This window comes from Uranotaenia lowii, chromosome 3 (assembly GCF_029784155.1).
Source record: "Uranotaenia lowii strain MFRU-FL chromosome 3, ASM2978415v1, whole genome shotgun sequence".
NCBI lineage: Eukaryota > Metazoa > Arthropoda > Insecta > Diptera > Culicidae > Uranotaenia > Uranotaenia lowii.
Genome location: NC_073693.1, coordinates 285,931,765 through 285,946,028, shown reverse-complemented (window position 1 = coordinate 285,946,028; position 14,264 = coordinate 285,931,765). Strand labels below are relative to the sequence as shown.

General features: G+C 32.0%; 2 protein-coding genes across 2 annotated transcripts in view; one reads left to right on the top strand and one right to left on the bottom strand.

Annotated features, from left to right (window-relative positions):
- Positions 1-14,264, bottom strand: part of LOC129754729 (uncharacterized) — a 410,546-nt gene that overhangs the window by 215,585 nt on the left and 180,697 nt on the right. The window lies entirely within an intron of this gene.
- On the top strand, positions 4,666-5,257 carry LOC129754730 (uncharacterized). The gene is made up of 2 exons (XM_055750945.1): positions 4,666-4,821; positions 4,897-5,257. Exons 1-2 carry the CDS (start codon positions 4,767-4,769, stop codon positions 5,172-5,174), a joined length of 333 nt encoding a protein of 110 aa, XP_055606920.1. The 5' UTR covers positions 4,666-4,766; the 3' UTR covers positions 5,175-5,257.

The window sequence follows — 14,264 nt, the reverse complement described above, 5'->3', positions numbered from 1 at the left end:
CATTAAAATGCATGGGAAATTGAGTTGGAATGTTTTGATGGAACTGGTTCGAAGTTAATTGAATAATGATAAGAGTATATTTCGTGAGAGAAGCAAAGAATTCGAATAATGGTATACAATTTTTTTGAACTAATACGATGCCACAAGTTTAAAACTAGATATAATTGGGATAAACAACACGAATTTTAATCTCTTGGCATACCTTCATTAAGTTAACAAAAGCCATTTTCTACAGAATGAAATCAAACTTTAATTTCAAAAGTACCCAGCAGCAATTTTATCTCAAAGCTTGAATTTGAAGATCCTCATCTAAGCTTCTATGTTTTGTAAGATCAGATTTCAGAACCAGCTTATGGAATTATATTCTGAGAGTCACACGTTATTTTATTTTTTTTAATAGTATTCCGTTTCACGACATAACTTGACGACCATAATCCCCAAAATTTACTCGGTCCATGGCAACCGTTCTCCAATTTTCGAACATCCCATATTCGCCAGATCACGCTCCACTTGGCCTAACCACACATTTAAAATTCAAATCAGATGTTCCATTCATTTAAAAAAAACTTAAAAAAAAAATCAATCCAACTTACAAAGATGACAAAGATGCTCAACATAAGTGTCGTATTCTACGCTTTCGGAATGTAGTTTTTGAGAGTGGCTTTTTCTACGACATTCATGACCAAAATGACGTCTACGACAATAAGCAGAAAACGCCTGCTAAACGGCTAACAGGCTTTTCCAGAGAAATAATTTCTTACATGTCGGGAATTCCCGGGAATGAAACTATGATTCCCGGGAATCGAGAATTCTCGAATTTTTAAAATTCCCGGGAATCCCCGACCGGAAAATCCCGGGACGGACACTCTACAGCCAAGTGAAAGGGTTTGACTTGAAGGTGACGAAAATTGGTGTCGCGAGTTCACTAGTACAAGTTACTAGTGAAAGTACTGATAGAAATTATTTTAGCTCCGATTTCAACTTACAACCAGTCAAGTGGAAAGGTTTGACTTGTAGGTGATGAAAATTAGTGTCGCGAGTTTGCTAGTACAAGCCACTAGTGTTAGTACCGGTAGAAATTAGTTTTACTTCGATTTCAACTTGCAACCAGCCAAGTGAAAGGGATTGACTTGTAGGTGACGAAAATTAGTGTCACGAGTTCGCTATTACCAGCCACTAAATGAAATTGATGAAAATTCATGTTAACGGTTACCTGGTACAATCTAGTACAAAGTATAACAAGAAGAAATACAAAATAATTTCTTACAAATGAATTTTTTGTTTGCTCTTATCCGTCTTTTGATAAATCAAAGTTTTCTTATTATTTTAGATTAAAAATTCAACAACGGTAACTAAATAACAAATAGAAAAAATATTCTAGGAGATCGTCAGAATCGTCAGATTCATCTCCATTAATCTCTTTAAAAATTTCTTTATTTGTTCTCAGATCAGCAGGTCCTGAGTTCGATGTTCTGTTCACCAAGGAGGATAGAAATTTCTAGGTTTGTTCAGTACATTTTAAACAAACACGAACAAACCGTAAACCTAAATTGTGCCCTCGAAAAGATATTCGATGTTGTATAAATGTTATTCAAAATATATTTTATGATTTTAGCGTCTCTGACTGCACATTAAAAAGCTGGTTAATCGTAAAATGGCGATGGAAAATAGCAAAAAGCTTTTTTGCAAAGCCAATGAGTAAAGGAGAGTCGGGTTACATGGGCCATGGGAATACGTGGGCCACTTTGATTATCACGGATGGGTGTTGAAATAAAAATCTGAATCCAACTGTCATCGTCGTTGTTCAGCGTAAGAGTTTTAGCATTTTTGAGCATTTTATTTTTTTTATTTAGCTTGCTAAAATAAACTTGCTTTCATAATCAAAAAAACAACTACAAATTGCATCGATGGGAAACCTAAAATTTATAAAAAAATATGCTTCTATGCTTATGAACTTAGTTTTGTCTTGCTCTTTCACATGAAAAGGATTTTTTCATGAAATATGAAAAAAATCACTCAAACGCTACTAACCTAAAAAACATAGTTAGTAGGCATGGGCCACATAATGTGGGGTATCTTGGGCCAGCTTTATTTTGGTGTTTTTATACACATTCATAACTTAAAATACATATTTCTTATCTGTAAGGTTTTCTTATGACTAATAAAGAGTTGTATAAATACTCTGTAAATTTTATTCAATGCTATAGAGACGAACATAAATACTATATTCAAAAGGTTCGTGGACCTGGTTTCCATAGTCGTTCGGGTCAATATGATCCGAAGCGCACATTCAAATCATTATAACTCTTTGAGGAAAATCGCAAAAATTAGATTTTAAAAATCTTCCTGGGGAATCACGAAAGACACAATCTATAGTACCAGGCAACCTGTTCCTAAAAATAATCCGCAATTAGGCTGTTCGGGTCTATATGACTCGAGAGTTTACGTAAGTTCCCAAAAAATTGACCGATTTCGATGAATTTTAATTCATTGTATAGATAATTTATTCTAGTTTCTCAATATCGAAAAAATAATTCGAAATATTTTAAGAGATCACCAGTAGCTGATTTCGGATGAAAAAAGTGCCAAAAAAGAGCTCTTTTAAGAATGCCTATAACTTGTGATAGGTTTCAAATATTGCGCTGATTTTATAATATTTGAATTGTCAAGAATAAATCTATTCATGGATGTATAAGTTTTTGGTGGTCCAAAGGAAGTTTTGGCCGCAATCCCGGAACTTCTGGTAGAAAAATTTCTTATTTCAAAAAAGTCACCCAATTTTGGCTTTGCATTGCTGTATCTCGTTTACCAATGAACCGATTCTCAAAATTAAAATTTTAGTTTTTTTCGTAAACTTTATTATTATTTTCGTAGAACATAGTTGGTTCCTCAAAAATCTCAGTTGTTCAGTATATTGTAATAAAACTCATTTGTCATTTTTAAAACTTTCCCTCGTGTCGGTGGGTTTACGGGATTTTGTAAGCGTGATTTCTACGGTCTACGAATCATTTTTGCCTTTCTTTCAGAAAGGTATAGTTATCGGTCGATTTGGGAGATCATTAATTATGGGTCTTAGATATACCTTTATAGGTACCTATCGAATCAGCTCGTCGAGTTCAGACGATGTCTGTGTATTTGTGTGTATTGGTGTGATTTTTTGTAAACTTTTTTGCACGTTTTTGCGAAACTGGGCTGTACAATAAAAATGATTTTTAGCTTAAAAAATTTGATTTTTTTTCTTCTTCGTCCTATAAAAGAAAGAAAAAAAAACAAAATAGTTTGAAAAATAAATTTTCATAGTAATTATCATCAAATCATCACTCCAAAAAACGTATCTATTGCCTTTCTTTCAGAAAGGTATAGTTATTTGGCTTGCTAGCCACAACCAGCAATCACTAAAATCAAGATTATCGTGTCTATGACGTCAAATTATACGTGACGTCATAGATACGCGCATGCTATCTTAAAGTATGGATCTGTCGATGTGTGGAAGGGAGAACAGACCGGCTTCACTCCCACTCAGGTTAGATGTCATCGTGACAGAAACCGTGTGGGAAGAAGACGACAGTTCAAATTTTCCCGACCAATATTAAATTTTTTAATTTTAATGGTTCAGTTTGAAACCGAACCAACCCAAAAATTTCGGAACCGAAGCTCCGAAATATTAAACATAAAAATGGTTTTCACCAAGGGGTACGACCCCGAAATTAATGAAGTCGTTGATGAGTACGTCGTGCCCACACTGCATGGTACGGAAGTGATTGTTACTTCGAGACTCTATTCAGGTTGCTCTGTGAAGGACAAAACGACGAAGGGGCGCGTGTGGGAGAACGAAGCACACCATATCAATTTCTTCACACGCTCATTTTCGTTAACCATTTTATATGGTTACTTAATTAATAATTTAATATTGTTGCTTTTGAATGATTTTTTGGAAATACTGCAATCATGATGGTAGTTCTCATGAAAAAATATAATAAGGTCAAAAATGTTGACAAACGAACGAAAAACGAGAATTCTTGTATTTGTCCGCAATGAGTTAAGAAAACATTTATAGATATTATTGTCCCATATCATAGAAAGATTTCGTATTCGAAATATCATTTCACGTAATTTTTTTTTTAAATTCATCATATTTTTTCAGATCTAAAATCTAGATTTTATTGGTGATAAGACAGATTTTGAATTATTTTCAGTGATATTCTGATTCGTACTCAGATTCAGAATAAAGATTCAAAATGCAAACTCAGAATTCAAATTTTGATGAAGATTCTAAATTCACAATTTCTATTCAGAATAATTAAAATGTGATTTCATAAATTCTGCATAGCAATTTTAAATTCACACCATACCTAATTCTATAAAGGATACAAGATCGGGGGCGTAGACATATTTCAAAACCTGAAACCTTAACTTGAAAACCATTTCATACTGTTGAAGGTAATGTATAAATCAAGAAAAAAAAATACGATTTTCACTTTTTTCATAATATGTATATTCAAATTATATTATAATCAAGGTCTTTTGATACACTGAATATATACACACCTTGATTATAATCATATTTGCCATAAAACCAAAAAGTGGCACATATGATGGCTTGGCATCACTGCCAAAAGCTGTCAAAGTGCCGAAACAGCAAAAAGGGAAGGAAGAATAAGAAACTTGAAAAATTTGCTACAAACGATGGAATTAGCTGGTTCTTTCTGCTCGCGCTCCATTCGATTTCGCTTTTTATTCTTTTGTGTGCACATAAACCCGCAAATATGTTTAGTGAGAATGCGCCGCTCCTACTTACTGCTTGCAGTTATCAAAAATCAGGTAAGTTATTTTCAACAACTGTTAAAAATAACATGCTTTAATATTGTTAATTTATTTTGTCTATCCAACAACTAGCAACTTCGACCTGTTCCGGACGTTGTTTGAAATCTGTAGGATTACAGGATGACAAGCTGTTTCTCCCTAGAAAGGAAACCGATTTGTTGTATATCACCCAGATGGCGCTGGTTGGAGGTGTTTCCGCGATATGTGTGGAGAATTTCCGACGCCGGTTGAAGGTAGTTTCGAGGCATTTGCAAGAACTGGAAAACTTGCCGATACTAGACAACTCCGGAACACAGCAACATCCAAATCCGTCGTGGTGTGTACGATTAAAACTCATCGGACAGTGTTAAAAATATCTAAGGATGAATATTTAAATGTTGTGATACAAAAATTTAAAGCATGATTATATATTATAAATACAATATTTGTAAGAAACCACAAATTGTGTATATAACACTTGAATATAATTATTTAAATTACAGTTGTGATGACTATTGTTGTGTGACTTTAAATTGGTTCAGTTTGTTCAACTAAAAATGTTTCCTTTTACGATTTTATGTTCTTTTAAAATTCTAATGCAGAAACCCAAAAATTTATTAAAAATATTTTATTCAAAAATAATGCAACAAAATGCTTATCGATGTGGAGAAAATAAAACTGATGTGAATTTTTGTTTACGATTATCTGCAAGTGTAGATTTAAGTTCCAGGTTTATGATCTGTGTGAGAAATACTAGAACATTAGGTGATATTTTTACCTAATGTTCTAGTATTTCTAATAGGTAGAACATTAGGTACATGACCGAAGGAATGGTCATGTACCTCAATTCTTCAAATTCAAAAATCGGAATAAGAATACAAATAAGGCTCTGGGCGCAGATTTGGCTAAGAACTCATATTGAAAATTTCGATTAAAAATTTTCATTTTAATTCAAGTTCAAATTACATTAAGAAGTCATATTTAGATTCAGATTAAAAATTCATGTTCAAAATTTGAACTCCGAATTCATTTTCAAATTGAAATTCCAAATTCAGATTCAAAAATCGGATTCAAAAAAGAGATTCAGGTTCAGAGTGTACATTCGGACTCGGAGCTCTTATTGGAAGTTTCGATCCAACAGTTTCATTCCAAATTCTGATGTCGAATTCAAATGCAAATGCAATTTCAAATTAGATTTAGAAACCAGATTCAGAATCGTAAATTGAACTCGAAATATGGGTCAGGTTCAAAGTTTTTAACTCAAAATTCAAATTCAAATTGATATCTGATAATTGATAAATTCAGATTCATTAATCGAATTGAAAAAAAAACTGACTCAGATTCAGGATTAGATTTCAGATTCAGAATTGAGATTCAGATTCAGAGTGTAAACTCAACATTAGTTTAAGTGTTCAGACTTAGTTCGAATTTGAATTTAAAATACAGATCGAGTTCAAAACGGAGATGCGGATTCATGTTGAATATTGAGATTCATAATTCGGTGTTCGGTCATTGGACACTATGTTAGAATCATATTTTATATTGTAATCTTTAATTTTATATTCATGTTCTTAATTGATTTTGATCGGTATGTTTTTTTTTAATGATCGGTATACCTATGCATGTAGACCAGGCCGACATTCCATTTACTAAACTAAAAATTTCAAAAATGATCATATATACAAATTTGAAAATATGTTTTACCGATCATTGGACTCTATGTTAGAATCATTGCTACTTATTTTTCGCTGTTTTCACTTCATAAGTTACCCAGAGCAAATGTTGAATTATTTGAAACACATGGTTGGGAACCTTTTTGCCTTTCTTTCAGAAAGGTATAGTTATCGGTCGATTTTGGAGATCATTAATTATGGGTCTTAGATATACCTTTATAGGTACCTATCGAATCAGCTCGTCGAGTTCAGACGATGTCTGTGTATTTGTGTGTATTGGTGTGATTTTTTGTAAACTTTTTTGCATGTTTTTGCGAAACTGGGCAGTACAATAAAAATGATTTTTATCTTAAAAAATTTGTTTTTTTTCTTCTTCGGTCTATAAAAGAAAGAAAAAATAACAAAATAGTTTGAAAATTAAATTTTCATAGTAATTATCATCCAAAAAAACGTGTCAATTGGCCTTGCTAGCCAAAACCAGCAATCACTAAAATCAAGATTATCGTATATATGACGTCAAATTATACGTGACGTCATAGATACGCGCTTGCTAGCTAAAACTATGGTCCTGTCGATGTGTGGAAGGGAGAACAGGTAAGCTTCACTCCCACTCAGGTTTGATGTCATCGTGACAGAAATCTTGTGGGAGGAAGACGACAGATCAAATTTTCCCTGCCAATCGTTGTATTGTTTTCATTTTAATGGTTCAGATTGAAACCGAACCATTTCAAAATATTTCGGAACCGAAGCTCCGAATTATTTAACATAAAAATGGTTTTCACCAAGGGGTACGACCCCGAAAATAATGAAGTCGTTGATGAGTAAGTCATGCCCACACTGCATGGTACGAAAGCGATAGTAACTTCGGCCAACATTATATTCAGAAACAGATTGCTCTGAGAAGGGGAAAACAACACGGGTACGCGGACGATGTATGCACATCCTCTCATCTTCTCACGTGCCGTTCGTGCTCAGGAAGCTTCTTCCTAGGCACGAACGACAGGAGAGAATTTCGCCCGTGGAAGCAAATCTAATTAGACAAATGCTTCTCAATCCTCTCGAGCTTTAAGCTCTCGGGCAAATTCCCTTTTCGTTCCCTTTTCTCTTCAGATCTAACGTTGCGCAATGAAAGCTTTTCGTTCGCATAGAAAAACCTGTGCAATTGTTGCGTTTTGTTGTTGGGGTTGGTGTCTGACGAAAACGGCTTGGGAGTCAATCCAAACAGTGGCGCCACCAAGTCCTCCATAGTAGTGTTTGAAGCATTTCGGATTTTTTTTTGGAAAAGGCACATAAATACGCATTAACCATTTTGGCCAGGCTGGCCAAAAACAAATTTAACTAAATTGACAAAATTAACAAAACTGACAAAATTGACAAGATTGACAAAATCGCCAAAACTGAAAACGTTGACAAAATTGATGAGATTGACAAAATTGACAAGATTAACAAAATTGACAAAACCGAAAAAATGACAAAATTGCCCAAATTGACAAAACTGACAAACTTCACCAAATTGACAAATCTGACAAAATTGACAAAATTGACAATATCGACAATTTCGACAAAATCGACAATATTGACACAATTGACAAAATTGACAACATTCACAAGATTGACTTAATTGACAAACTTACAAAATTGACAAGATTGAAAAAAGTGATAAAATTAACAAAATTGACAAAATTGACCAATATGTGAAAACTGACAACATTCACCAATTTGACAAAAAAGACAAGACTTACAAAATTGACCAAATTGGCAAAACTGACAAAATTCACCAAATTGACAAAACTGACAAAATGACCAAATTGCCAAAATTGACAAGATTGACAAAATTCACAAAATAGGCAAAACTAACAAGATTGACAAGACTGACAAAATTGACAAGATTGACTATTTCGACAAAATCGACAATATTGACACAATTGACAAAATTTACAAAACTGACAGAATTGACAAAATTGACATGATTGACAAAATTGCCAATATTGACAAAATTGACAAGTTTGTCACAATTGAGAAGGTTGACAAAATTGACCAAATTGACAAAATTTAGAAAATTGTAAACATTGACAAGATTGACAAAATTGACAAATCTGAACAAATTTGAAGAAATTGTTAAAATTGACAAAAATGACAAAATTGATTAAATCGACAAAATAGTCAAAATTTACAGAAATCGCAAAATCACAATTTTGATTGAATCGACGAAATTGAAAAATTTGACCAAATTGACAAAACTGACAAAATTGACAAAATTGACAAGATTGACAAAATAGACCAAATTGACAAATTTTACAAAATTCTTATAATTGACAAAAATGACAAAATTTATCAAATTGACAAATTTGACAAAATTTACAGAATTGACAAAATTGACAAGATTAAACAAATTGACAAAACTGAATCAAATAAACAAAAATTACAAAACTAATAAAATCGACAAAATCGACAAAATTATCAAAACTAGCAAAATCCATAAAATTGTCAATATTGATTAAATCGACAAAATTGGCAAATTTGACATTTTTGACAAATTTTATCTCCTATAGTTTTTTTTTCATCCCCTATAGTTTATTCCGTTTGAGAGCTTCATTTAACGAAAATCATTTATAAAAGTGATTTTTGTAAACATTCTACCGTTATGGATTAAAACACGCAAAACAAATATGTTTTGAATCTGAAAGAAAGGCTCAAATCCACTGTTAAGTGTATTAAATCGGGTTTTTTAATATGCCATCTAATCGAAAATGGAAACTCTTATAAGAGCTAATAATTTCAAAATTTGATTCTTAATTTTTTTTAATAAATTTATTAGCAACTAGAGTTTTCGAGTTAAGAAAAAATTGATGAAAGATATTATATTATTTTTAATTTACTCTTTGATAGCTTGGTTTGTGCTTCATCGAATGCAGGATAAATATTTCCCTCAGAACAATTGGGAACATTAAGATTTTAGACTTAGAATCCAAAACTTTAAAAAATCAAAGGAAGTAAATTCAAATTCTATGAAGATACGGATATGAACAAGAGTTCTAGATTATTATTTGTACCCTGAAATCAGATTTTTTCCGAACTACAATTCAGTGTCTCAAATTAAAATAATGTCTTCAAATCAATATTTAAAAAACAAACAATAAATGCAATTCGTATACAAACTTGAGAAACAAAGTTACGATCACTGCCAAAAAGGAAAACAGTATTTTTTAATTCAAAATATAAATTTTATTTCAATTTTCAATTTCAATGAATATAAAATAAACACAAATAAACGTTTTTATGTAATGTGTTGAAATTTTAAAAATGTGGTTCTGCTTTTAAATTTTACATAAAATATTGAATCCAGAAAAAAATGTTATATAGTTTTTTCTAAATGTGACAAAAAATAAATTTTCAAACATAAAATTAGAATGTAGATTAGAAGTTCAAAACACATAATCAGTTATCATTAAAAACAATCATATGAGTTTAGAAGTTTTATGTTTTTTCAAAGATCTCGAGTTCCCAAAATTTAGAAAACCATGAAACTTTAAAAAACAACAAAGACTTGAAAATTTTAGTTAATTGAATCTCAATTTGAATTATAAAAAAATTGAGAATTATCAATTGGAAAATTATTTGCGGAGTTCAGGATATTTACTTCAATGAGGAAAATTTTAAAATAAAGGCACATCAAAATCAATAGTAGAAAACTTCAGTTCGAACAGTTTCAGGAATGGGAATGAAAATTCAATATAGTATCTCAGTTTTCAATCTTCATTTGGCTGATTGGGCCAATTTAAGCTACTAAAGTTTCTTTCCCCCAAGTTCTTTATATCTCGCGTCGTATGAAACATCTTAAGAATTTACAGAAACCCACTGAAAAAGTTATCGAAACTATTTAAAAATTATATTTGTCGTATAGAATACGTTGACCAGACTACAAATATTCTAAATGTAAAAAAGTTGCGACTAGTTTATGACAGTTTTTGTATTTTTTCGAAATTAAACTTTTTGTTTACATTTCGTTTCAAACGACGCAATGACATATATTTTTTTAATTTCATTTACCCCCGGCATTTGTCCTGATATTTGCGGATAACAGGAATATTTTTTTGTAAAGTTTTTAAATCCATTTAGGTGAACATGAACTAAAACGGTAACGGTCGTTTCATAAAGTAACAAATTTGCAACAATTAATGTATGCAAAAACTGAAAAGTCGTGTTTTATTTTAATTTGTTTCTTAATTTACACATCATTTCCGACTGTTCCGACTGTTACTAAGGAACTGTAATTTGTTTAAATCTCGACTAAGCTAAATTAAAATTAGTTCCAGTCGCCTTAAAAGCCTTAACTTTTTTTACTGTTGAGAAAATATTTCATAATCGAAACATAATGCTTTATTCGCTGGGAACTCCTTAAAATATATTTTTCTTTCACTCATTTACCTAAGAGAACGTGATGTATTATTTATTGTGGGTAGACATTCAAGATTTTCCAGATTATGTATGAGTAAACAAGTAAAGCAAATTACGGTCTGGCTGATGGCCATAATATTGTAAAAATATTTTTATTTTCCTGGATTTATATACAGGAAAAACTGAAAACTCATGTTGGGCTAATGTTTTTTTTTGCAAGCTTAATTTTATTTGGTTTTTATCTGGAAGTTTGGAAAACGATTTTAAAGTTGCTGACGTATTTCGAAAAAAATAATCAAATTTGTTGTAGGTATTATTCCTTATTTCATTCTTGATGTTGTCCAATTATCACTGAATTCTGCCTAGAATTTTCTAGATTTTTTTTTTAATTTTTAAACATATGCTTAGATTTTATATTTTTTTTAAGTTCTGGAAAAATGGTCTTAATTTGCTCAGCCTTCATAAATGCGGGAAAAACTCTGCAATACTCACTCCTGGGGGCCCTCAGCTTACATTCGAGTGTCACTATTCGAGATAATATCTCGAAATAATATTATAACTTCAAGGAGGCCCTTTTTAATTCCGATTTTCTAGTACCTATATTCTCCAGATTTGTAGTACTTGGTATGATTAAAGTGATGGTAATTTTAGCCCCCCTCTCTATGTTGTTTTATGTTTGCATAATTTAGATTTTGTTTATATAGTACCGTCAAACGGGGCATCATGCAACAGTGGGGTTGGATGCAACATTTATATAACACCACACAGATTCAATTTTTAATTTAATGTAATGAGATAAAGTTATCTTTTAATGATTACAAAATGATGATGACATAGTTTCTTGAATCTCAAGATAGTTTTTTTTAAGTTTTCGATTTTCATATAAAATTTGAAAAATCGAACAATGAATGTACAATTTTTAACATTTTTCGATGCCGTAAAAAACTTTACCCAGTATGACGGATTGGCTTGATGATATAACTTACAAACTTTATACTGGTTTCCTTATCCTATACCAATATTGATCATGTGGAAATATTTTTCGAACAATCACTCAATTTTTTTAAATAAATATTTTTATAATTCAGTTACCCGTCTGGGGTAAAATGCAACAAAATGCAAATCGGAACTAAATCTCATAAAGCGCGTTTCCATATGCTTGGATATGGTTGTTTTACATTATGCGTTAGTTAACATTAAAATTTCATCCATCCTAAGATTTATTTTCATGATTTGAGCTAATAGAATATTTTGTAGTATTTTTACCCCTAAATGTATGCAGAAGATTAACACTTTTTTCTTAAAAACATTTTTGTCTGAAAAAATTAAAAATTTAATTCGAACAAAACCAAAATTTACTGCAATTGGTGCTTTATGCGTTATGACATCACAAATGTATCAAAAACTATGAATTTTCAATGGTTTTCATTTGATTTTTCATAAATTACAGAGTTTGTTGCGACTTACCCCTTTTTCTTAGTAGGGTGAAAATCGCATGTTTTTGTAAATTTAAAAATAACTGGTGAAACCAATAATTTTTCTGACAACGTCAGTTTGGTGACCCATCTACCTTAAAACTTTTGATGTACAAGAGGTATGATTATCTGTGAGCATTAAGATTTTAGAAGCCATTGAAGTTGAAAATTGTTGCATGTTGCCCCAGTTGACGGTAATTATGGGATAAATTTCTGATAATTATAAAATAGGGGCATTTTCCACAAGAGAAAGCCTGTCTAGGACAAATGGATGAAACCCTTATCAAATGATAAATTGTGAAAAAATGGAATTATTGGGAGGAGCTAGGGTATTGTATGAAGATAAAATTTCATTTTATGCTTGTTGGTAGCTAAAGTATTTTAGGCCATGTTTATAATTTTTGCCCCTAAATGTATGTAACATTTTTGTTCATCTTTCGATTAAAAATGCTTCTGAAAGAACACGTATAAAAGCAGTTTGGTTTAAAAAAAAATAATAACTGTTATTGATGTTTTATGTCTTCATTACTATATGGTACCAAAACAATAATTTTGAAGATATTGAACATGCATTAGGGTATTTGTTCAAACATACGCCTGGCTAAATTTCTGTTTTATAAAAGGTTTTTCAATATTCTTGAAATAGTGTTGATTTCTGGTCGTAATACTCAAGTACTTCAGGATAAGTATGCTCATAACTTTGATACATTTTGATTAAACTCTACACAGTTTTGATGTCACGTGCTGATGAACACCGAAGATAAAATCGCCATTTTTTTGCTCATAAATATTCAATCTCATTCTCACTAATCAATTCGAGCCCATAAACGAAAGAGATAAACGATTATGATGGATGACGATGTCGATCGAATGAAGACTCGGGGGACGACTCAGCCACAAAATAACTTCCTCTAACAGAGGGCTCGTAAAACTAATAGCCCAACTAAATCCAAACCAAACCGAAGTCGGTTAGAAGCCTACGACACAACAAACCAGGGTGACGAAGTGTGCTTTTCTCACCTCCTTAAAACTGCCGCCTAAGGTTGATGGTCAGTTAAAAACCACACAAATCAACCGCCGTAATGGTGTGAAAACAAAATGAACACCTCGAAGAAGAAGAAATAAAAATGGGTCTCTCTCTGTTGTATAGATATATGACTAGGAAATTCCATCGATGAAATGTGGGTGTTCGTCCATCAGAGTGGGAGCACGAGCGAGCACGCCATCAAACAGCCGCCAGGTGATTCTTCCGCGTGCCTCCAATTTGGACGGGATAGAGGTGTCTTCCCGCATTTAGGTTTGTTTTTTTTATTGTACAACTATTTCCTCGATGACTCGAGAAGGTAGGGAGGGGACTCGAAAAACGCAACTGTCTCACGGAAGGCGTTAAAACTAGGTTAAATACATTCATAACTCATTCCGCCCTTCCCGGGCTGTTCTAGTCTTGGCTAGTAGTCTTGAAATAAAGTATGCCGGTTTCTTTCTAGTGTTTTTTTTTTGAGGTTACGTTTGGGCTTTTCGTTACATGGTTGACTGATTTCCGGGTTCAAATGTGGTGATATTCATCAGTTGCAGGAATGTTTTCCCTTTTAGTTGATGCAGTTTGGTTGCGTTTTGTTGAACAATTATGTGATTATCATGGGAAAACAGAATTTGGATGGTAAATTTAGAAGCTTTGATATTAGCTGTTTGTTAATCAAGTTTTGACTTTGTTTAATTTTTTTTTAAATATTTTTTTGACTTGCATGAAGGTAGTTCTACACTACACTACAGTAGTTTTGATGGAAGAGAACAAATATAACCAAGTGCCTCTTCTAGTTATAGTATCTTGTTTGCACCTATTAAAATAAATAAATTTCAATTCAATAAAAAACGTTAAAACACATCAACTTCATATGAAACAACCGAGTCCATA

Excerpts from the sequence above, each read along its gene's own strand:
- LOC129754730 (XM_055750945.1), top strand. The coding sequence starts at position 4,767 with ATGTTTAGTGAGAATGCGCCGCTCCTACTTACTGCTTGCAGTTATCAA. Across the intron at positions 4,822-4,896 it reads TTGCAGTTATCAAAAATCAG|CAACTTCGACCTGTTCCGGA; the intron begins GTAAGTTATTTT and ends TCCAACAACTAG.